The sequence below is a fragment of the Zea mays genome, chromosome 7 (genome assembly GCF_902167145.1).
Source record: "Zea mays cultivar B73 chromosome 7, Zm-B73-REFERENCE-NAM-5.0, whole genome shotgun sequence".
NCBI classification, from domain to species: Eukaryota; Viridiplantae; Streptophyta; class Magnoliopsida; order Poales; family Poaceae; genus Zea; species Zea mays.
Genome location: NC_050102.1, coordinates 123,685,819 through 123,694,854, shown reverse-complemented (window position 1 = coordinate 123,694,854; position 9,036 = coordinate 123,685,819). Strand labels below are relative to the sequence as shown.

The window sequence follows — 9,036 nt, the reverse complement described above, 5'->3', positions numbered from 1 at the left end:
TAAGTTAAAATGCTCTCTTTCTCTATCGTCGACGTGTCCAATATAATGCCAAGCTGGCCACACCGACGACGCCGATTAATTATATATGTAACATCCAGTTGCAGATGCTGCTTGCGGTGGTCTAGTAGTAGTCTAATTACATGCGCGGCCAGTTGGCAAAAGATCACATGGGAATAATTCATCCAATCATTGCGAATAATGCAAACGTACAGCTCTTGACGATCGCGGTTATTAGGACAAGGAGATTTGTCTTAAGCTCGCCTACGCTAGCTATACGTGTGTGCACTGCATTGCAGCAGGCGACAAAGAACAGAGAGGGCGTGTGCACTACTACTCTGCTGTTGAGGAGAAATCCGCGCGCGCCACCAGAAGCTTCCCTGATCTATATCATCCCATGCATGTCAGAGAAGCACAGTGACAGCTGAGTGAGCTGACAAGCCATGCCTTGCGAGTTGCGAGAGAGAGCTAATGCATGAGCGAGCTACGCTGGCAGCTCAAGTCTAATTGATTAGAGCAGAACCAAGGTCCTCCCACATGCATGGCCAAGTGAAATATCCTTCGCCTCATCTCGCAACTCGCAAGTCTCACCTATATATGTCGCCTTGCATTGCCGAGTCCAACACACGCCACACACAGAGCTGCAGGTCTAGCAACACTTCGTGCAACCGATCGAGAGTCGCTGCTTCTCTGGCCGGCCGGCCGGGGAGATCGACATGAGAAGGAAAGCCGTGTTCGCGGTGGGGAAGAAGAAGAAGAACGGAGGCACGGCGGCGGCGTTGCGGACGGGCAGGAGGCCGTTCCAGCATATGGCTCTGGCACGGCTCAGGGAGCTCAAGAAGATCGTCCCTGACGCCCAGGACGCCGCCGACGTGGACGTGCTGCTCCGCCGGACGGCCGACTACATCTGCGCCCTCGAGCTCAAGCTGACCGTCCTGCGGAGGGTATCAGCCATCTACGGGGTGTGATGCTTCCTTTGTCTGTCGCGCTGGCAGCCTGGCACCTTCGTCGTCGTCCAGTCCTACGTACGTGCTCCACTCCGTCGGTCGTCGTCCACGCACGATGATGAAAGGTTTTGAGGTCAAAACCTGCTGCGGTTGTGAGGGGCCGGACGAGGGGAGAAGATTTCTCGCATGCTCATCTCTTGGTTGTTGCTCCTACGGGAGTTAGTTTGGATCCAATATGTGTTGTGCATATGGCAGTTAATTAGTTTGCAGGTGAGGCCAAGCCATTGTTATAGTCAGTGGTGTTTAGTTTAGCCTGTTGGCTTGAAGAACAAGGATCCCTAGAGTCTGCTTTTATTCAGTTTATGGAGTTGTTCATGTTCGCTTTTTTTTCCTTTTTAAAGGTCCCACGAGTGAACTAGTTATTGCTCATGTAGTAATGCCCTGTCTCCGTTCTCGAATATTTGTCGCATGTTAGTTTATTTTTAAATTAAACCGCGATAAATAAAAAAAAAACGGAGCGAGTAATATACTATTTGGATGCAACGATCTCAGCCTTCATTTAACATGTTATGGGAATGCATTGTTTTTGTTTTTGTGTGGAATATATAAGTGTATGGCCACTAGGGCCTGGGCCATACTGTTGGCCCAACTAATCACTATCCACATGATTGGTTGCGTCCGGCTCACGCCCGCCTGGCCCGATAGAGATTCTCGCCGGTCCCGTCTCCGCGCATGCAGGTAAATGGTGGAAAAAATGCTTTTGTTGCACATGCACGTGCAGGGCGCGTCGGTGCACTACAGGTAACCAATCACGCGCTTAGGCGCAGTCAACGCATGCGACGGACCTGGTTACGGTTGGCCAACCAACCAATCACACGGTATAGGTCCAAGTTTCTGCATCGGCATAAAGAATGAGAAATGCCTCAACGCGGGACGTTTTCATCCCATCAACTGTGCGCGATTACGCATGCTACTGTGATGCGAGCAGGTGCGACCAAGTAGTAACATGTGCTAGCCAGTTAGGGTTTTGGCGTGGCGGCTCATAGGCATCAGAAGTCGTCGGCGTCGGCGTCGGCGGGTGTGCGAGTTGCGGCACTGCGTGAGCAACGGTAGACCAGACGTGCTTACGAGCGGCGATCGAGGCGAGCGGTCGCGATGGCAGATCAGCGACCACGAGCGACGACGATGCGCGAGCGACGGGAGGCGGCATGCCGGTGCGGCATCCATGCTTGCTGGCTTGTTGCTTGCCTGTTGGGGCTTCCATGGCATGGTCAGCCACTGATTCAGTTGTTCATTAGTTAAGTCGGTTTTACGTTAAATTCCAATCATGTTCAAATGAAATTTATATGTGCCATTATCTATATATATATAATTTATATTTTTGGCTAGTATAATTTTTTTAGTATCATATTTGGCCCTACACTTAGATAAATCCTGGCTCCGCCACTGAGTGAACGTACAACCGTTGAGGAGTTGCAAACACTAAATTCTTCTAGATATGGGGTCCATTGGAATATATAATGGCGTGTTTGGTTTGTGTTGTCAGTCTATGTTTCATGAAGTGATGCATCATAAGTTCATTCCATCAATTTTGGTGGAATCAACTCACTCCTCATGTATATACTAATTATTAGCTTATGAGAAATGGGGTGGTGATGGATCAACCCATTCTATTCTACAAACCAAATAAAAAGTGAGGAGTGAGAAGAAGATGAATCACTTCATTCCTCAAACCAAACACCCTCTAAGTGAATTGACAACCTCTTTCTATCAATCTAATCTTTCAGTTTGAACTGATTGATGCTTACAACTTAATATGGTATCAAAAATAGATGTCTTAAGTTTAAATCCTAGTTAGTACAATTAAATAAAATAAATATTATTCGTTTTTATTCCATGTCTGACAACTAAGAGAGCCTCGCGATAGAAGAAAGGAAACAGAACATGACCTTTCCTGCCCTTGAGTTTCTCTTCTCATAAGATGAGGTAAACCGGTAAAGTAGGACAAAGCATCAGGCTTACACGACTTCATGGGTCTCTTCTTCGTTCATCTAAATGACCAATTACATGTACAGCACGAGTGACCAATATTTTAACTTGTTGAACACGTCCAACATTATTCTTGTGCCTAAAAAAACTCGATGCCAATAAGCAGCCCTATGACGGAGAGAATATAGAAATGATGAAAGAATTTGCTTTGATGTTATAGATATTGATATTTTTTGTCCTTGTATTTTCTCTCATTACATCCTTTTGTCTCTTGTATATAGTATACAGATTATATAGTTTACAGTATACATATTGTGGAGGAAGCAGGAAAAGAAAATTGAATCTCCAGGAACCACCAATTCACACTCGACGAACTTGGAAAACAAAGGGAAAGTAACAAAGCCAGGCCCGTTCGTTTCGGCCTGGTTGGTACAACAGAGGCGTTCGAGCCGGCGGGGGGCCAGCAATCGGATCACGCGGGGCGGAGGCCGTGCTTGAGCGCGGCCTCCCAGACGACGTCGATGCGGTCGACGTCGATGGCGCCCACCTCGTGGTGCGTGTAGCCCTCGAGGAAGTGGACGACCCCGCCGGCGTGGCACGCGTGCACCACCCCGCGCTCCAGCGAGTACTCGCAGGCGCCGAGGCCCCGCACGTCCTTGGGCAGCCGCATGGCGGCGAGCTTGCCGTAGGTGCAGTCCCGGCGGAAGCCGATGATGGGCGGCACGACGAACTGGTGGAAGTGCGTGCCCGGCGGCGCCCACCGCTGCTCCCGCGGCGACAGCCACTTGCCGACGATCCACGTCCTGCAGTGCTGCGCGGACCGGTACTTGGTCACCTGCACCAGGTACTGCTGGAACTCCGCCGGCGCCTCCTTCTGGATCTTCTGGAACCGCTCCGTCGACAGCGTCATCATCTGCAGATAAGTAAAGGCACGTGCGTGCGTGTTTATTACTAGTTGGGTGGGTACTGTACACCAGCAGGGCAGACGATGCAAGCATATATATATACCATGACGCGGACCCTCTTCTTGCACAGGTACAGCGCGATGGCCCTGCCGAGCTTGGACGTGGCGCCCGTCAGGAACACCTCCGCCGTGCCCTTGGGGATCTCGTTCAGGATCACCGCCGCCGTCAGCGTGTTGCCGTGGACGACGCGCACGCGCAGGTCAGGGTGCTTGTTCACGAACAACGTGCCGCCGCCGTTGAGCGCCTCGTTCTGCACAAAGTAAGCCGGCCGGCCACGACGATGTCTTAGACTGGCTAGCTGCATGCAGGCGGCTCCAGCTCCAGCTCCAGACCATGAGGAGCTGAGGCCTTCATGCATAGATTAGTAAATATGTATATACTACCTTGTTCAGGGCTGCAAGGCTGAGGACCTTGACGCCCATCTTGTCGGCCCTGAGGATGGCCAGTTCGATCTGTCTGTTGATGCCGTCCTTGGCAAACGGCAAGAAGTACTGCAGAGGCAATGCATGGAGAGACCAAAGACGGTAAAAACACACGATCATGCATGGATGACATGAGATGAGAGTGAGACAACAACACAACACAACCTGGAAGCCGTATCTGGGGACGGCCCAGATCTGGTGCAGCCGTCCGCGGAGGTTGTAGCAGGAGATGACGAAGGTCTTGGACCAGACCCACATGGCGAGCATGACGAGGAAGGCGAAGGGCCACATGGGCAGCAGGAAGAGCTGCACGGAGAAGGGCGTGGAGGCGAAGGTCCGCATGACGAAGGGCACGTGCAGCGACTGCATCACGTCCACCACGTGCGCCAGGAACACGAAGTCCGGCACCTCGTCCACACCTGGAGGTCGACCGAGGAGGGGAGTCGCGTCAGAGAGACACGGGCACACGTCAGATCGACAAGCAAGCGTCAGCGTCGGGACGGATCAGCAGCGCGCAGGTGGCATAGCGATTCTGTTGTGAGTCTGATGGCTACCTACTGTGACTGACATTGCCACCTACTGGCTACCTAGTGGCGTGGCCGTGGCGGCGGCCTTGCCATGCCAGCTAGCCCCGCCGCTAAGGCCAGCGCGGCGACACCTGGACGACGACGCTGGCCGCCCGGCCGTTGGCTCTGCAGTTTTTGATCGATCTCGCCATCGGACCACGTCGGCCGGCCGGCGCGCACCGGTCCGGGCCCGGCCGTTCCCAACCGCCTGCTCTCCTTCAATTCTACTAAGCCATATACCAGGTCGAAGCTCACGGACGGGCGGGCGGGCGGCGACGGCGACGGCGAGCGAGGAACGAGGACGACGTGCGCGCCAATCACCATGCTAGCGCCTTAATTGCGGCTGATGGCATTTCGCATTCTTCCCATCCGCCGGATGCTGACCGGAGATTTCGACAGTGAGAAGAACGCGAGACAGCGAGCACATCTTTTCGCCGGCCGTGAGGACTCCGTCTCGCTCGCCATGCGCAAGCTGTCCTCCACACAGAAACGAATGGGTCCTCGAGTGGTTTTATGAATTTCCCGGGCCACGAATCGCTGGCGGGTTTGCGTCGCGCAGTTATGACGAGAGCTAGAGTTCCCTTTCTAGAAACAACATGCATGGCCGCCTAGAATTAGAAACTTCCGCTAATATATACCAATGTGAAGCAAAACTAATCCGTACTACTGCTGTCTACGTCCTGTTCCGTCATACACTGGTGGCTGCTGGAAAGAATATTAACTGCCTGCTGTCTTAGCTTGTTGCGGTATCATTTCTACGTGAGTACATTGGGGCTGGATTCTGTGCTACACTTCAGGGGCGTGTTCGGTTCTCTCTAAATCGAAGGGGATATTGAAGGGGATTATTAAATCCTTCTCTACTCAAAGTTGAATAAAAGTACATTTAATCTATTTCAATCTAGACACAACCAAACAAGGCCTCAAATTAAGGGAAAAGGATATTTGCTCTCTCTGTCGCTTGCCATGCTCTTGATTACGTTCCTGTATTCTATTCCCCTCTATTTCAAATATCTCAAAGTATCAATTTCTCCATTTTTTTTTTTGAACTCTATAGTTTTTCACCATTCAATCTATCTTGTTTTAGTGTGTGTTTTTTGCGTTATTAACTTTGCTGCGAATAGGTCCTTATAGGGAAAACGGAAACGGTAGGACAGTACTAGTACTAACTAGGGTGCGGCTTTCATGTTTGATTGACAGGCACCATTAGCCACACGTACAGACCAATCTTTACAAACAGTAAAGCTGTACTTGTGGTCGGGCTTCCAGTACGATGCTGTCGTCCAGCTGAACCGCAAACGCCAAACCCGGCCAGCCTTTTTTTGTGCACGAAAAAGGCACAAAACGTCCCCGTTGCAAAGGAAGCTTCCTGCGGCAGCAACCGATCGAGTAGTGCATGCATGATGCATCTATAATTCTATATCTCGTGCATGCATCTATATCTCGTCCATGCCTACGTAAAATGTGTTAGTCCAAGTTGTTGGTTTTGTTATTATTTGCTATTATTCCTTTCTTCTTTTTTTGCTTTGGTGATATATGAGGAAGTGTGGAGCATGATCTTGTCTTGGACCGATCTGTGGTTCCTAGACGGTACTCCAAAGACGGGAACCCTATACACTTGGTGGCATAGACTGAGGATGCTCTATAGCAAGCAATCAAGAAAAAGTTTCGATGGCCTACTAATTTACTTCTGGTGGAGCGTATGGTTGGAAAGCAACAACATAATCTTCAATGGACAACAGAGAACAACAGAGCAAGTTGCGCAGGTGGTGAAAGAGCTCGTTGGTGGATGTTTAGCTTGTCTGTAGCGGCTGGTTGCCCTAACACTCTTTCTTGATGTCTGTTTACTAGGCAGTTCTGGTCAAAGGGGTCCGCTCTTTGTTTCAGTGTCAGTGTTCCGGCTAGTGCAGGATTGCTAAGTTGTATGGGTATGTGTGTGTGGATGCCTTAGCTAGTAAGGTTGTTAAAGCTAAAATGGGTTAGTCCAATATAGGTAGTTTGGTGGCCTGTCATGGACCAGGGACATAAAACGAGACGACGTGTGTACCTGCGCTCATCTTCCTCTGCATGTCCCACGAGCGTCGGTCGATTGTGCCACCCAGCAGATCGAACAGCGGCATGAAGAGACAGAAGTTGGCCTCCTTCTTGGTGTGGTGAATCGCGTGGTACCTGCGGCACGTACGAAGCGGTCAGAGAGGCCGGAGAGGCCAGCCATGCATGAGAGTGATACACAACAGTATCACTGTATCACGCATGCATATGCAGAATCAGTAGTGTCACGTACGTAGGCATCCAGGCATGCATGATTCAGCACGTGATTGCACATATATATATACTACGACGTCGTAGTCGTAGGTAGGAGGAGTACGAAGCAAGCAACGACAACGGGTAGTACGTACGTACTATTATATATGTGATTATGTGGGCAAATTAAAGGTGGTTAGAAGCGAAGCTGGTGCGCGACAAGCCATAAAGCGAGATGGAAGCAGCTTAGCAGAGCACCGCTTCATGTTTCAAGCAGAGCCATATGTATGTATTTCTACGTATTCTTGGCTGACAACTGTGGATGTGCCATGGAGTACGTAGTAACTGTGTATGCTTTCCAGTCAGAGCTCGAAATGTTGCAGCAACAAATAGACATAGGATAATTCACTTGGCACTGCTAGCTAAAATAGTCGAGAGTCTGTAGAAGATGGTGATAGAAAGAGTGCACATCAGTTCGGTTAGATGCATGGTTTTATATAAAATCGGGGTGAAAAGAGGGACGTCGGAGAGAAGAAGCGGGCAGGCAGAGGCCAGAGGGAGAGGATTAACGCACGTACGTACGTCGGGGTGTAGAGAACGTATCTGAGGGCCGGGATGGCCCGGAAGAGCGAGGCCGGGACGACCTCGACGTTGCAGTGGCCCATGGCGCGGAGGGAGTCGAAGGCGAGCACGTAGGCGAAGGCGAGCGCGACGGAGGCGCACCCGGCGGCGCGCGCGGCCGCGAGGGGCAGCGACATGAGCGCGCCCAGCGCCACGTGCTCCAGCGGCGTGGCCAGCCCCGCCGTGAACGGCTGCGGCACCCTGCTGGAGTGGTGCAGCGAGTGGTAGCGCGCGTAGAGGCGGCCGCTGCTGCCGTGGAGCGCCCTGTGCGCCAGGTAGGAGAGGGGCTCGGTGGCCGCCGCGTGGGCGACGAGCGCGACGGCGAACCCCCGGCCGTCCCACGCCGGGAGATGCCGCAGCGACGGGAACGCGCACAGCGCCGCGGCCGCCATCAGGGCGTGCAGGATCAGGAAGTTGTCCCTGCATATATGCGGCAGCAAGGATTGGAAGGAAGGGATGGAATGAAGAGGTTTCGTTCGTCTGTGCCGGTGGATCGTGTGCCAGAGCCGTAAACGCACGCACGCACGTACCAGTCCCACTCCTTGTCGATCTGGTCGAAGTCGACGCCGTCGCGGACGACGCGGCGCCGGCGTGTGGCGAAGAGCATGTTGCTGAAGGAGCTCCAGAGCTGGTAGGTGAGCGCGCGGAGGCCGAAGAGGAGGAGCAGGAGGAGGATCCAGCGGTCGGGGCTCGCCGCCTCCCACGCCCGTGACGCCACCGCCTTGCCCACCAGCGGCCCGTACAGGACGTACTGCATGCACGATCGATGTGCCGCGCCGTCCAGGAAACCATGCACGCAGAGAGGTTTATTAGCAGCAAGAGAATCAATCGATGGTCGTCGTCAACAACCCCCAGCAGCAGAGCTGCTTGGGGTCGTATATACTTCGGCACGTACGTACCTTGTAGAAGCCGAGGTTGTCCCATGGCCAAGAAGCCAAGAGCGCGGCACCCATGCTGTTGCTGGCGGCCCAGATCACGGAGAGCTCCGGCGGCCGGGCTAGCAACTGTGCCGTACGTCGTCCTTCCCTCAGCTCAGCTCACGGCCGCCTTGCTCTGCTCGTACTGTGTTTTTTTTATAGAACCGTGAGCGCCGATATAAGGAAGGCGTGTGTGGACCGTGGACAGGCCAGGACAGTTGTGTGTTCTTCTCTGGTCATGCATGGCTTTATACATGTAACTTGGTCGCCAAGGGACGCAAGCAACGCGAGCAATTGGGGGCAGCGGCACCGGCACCGCACAGTAGGAAGGAGGAGGACGCGGGGGGACACGGATCGTTGCAGCCCAGCCG

At 52.7% G+C, this 9,036-nt stretch overlaps 2 protein-coding genes across 2 annotated transcripts; one reads left to right on the top strand and one right to left on the bottom strand.

Annotated features, from left to right (window-relative positions):
* The first annotated feature begins 297 nt into the window (after nt 1-297).
* Nucleotides 298-1,423, top strand: LOC100276975 (transcription factor UPBEAT1). The gene has a single exon (XM_008654524.3). The coding sequence runs from the start codon at nt 714-716 to the stop codon at nt 963-965; it is 252 nt and encodes an 83-aa protein (XP_008652746.1). The 5' UTR covers nt 298-713; the 3' UTR covers nt 966-1,423.
* A 1,858-nt stretch (nt 1,424-3,281) lies between these two features.
* LOC542154 (glossy 1) lies at nt 3,282-8,765 on the bottom strand. Its single transcript, NM_001111777.1, is given in 9 exon segments — nt 3,282-3,846; nt 3,942-4,148; nt 4,282-4,389; nt 4,486-4,739; nt 6,931-7,052; nt 7,710-8,168; nt 8,279-8,499; nt 8,648-8,701; nt 8,704-8,765. Coding segments are annotated over 8 exon segments (1,866 nt in total). The 5' UTR covers nt 8,704-8,765; the 3' UTR covers nt 3,282-3,405.
* Nucleotides 8,766-9,036: the final 271 nt, after the last annotated feature.

What these genes read in the sequence shown, in the direction of transcription:
- LOC100276975 (XM_008654524.3), top strand. Translation starts at nt 714, where the DNA reads ATGAGAAGGAAAGCCGTGTTCGCGGTGGGGAAGAAGAAGAAGAACGGA.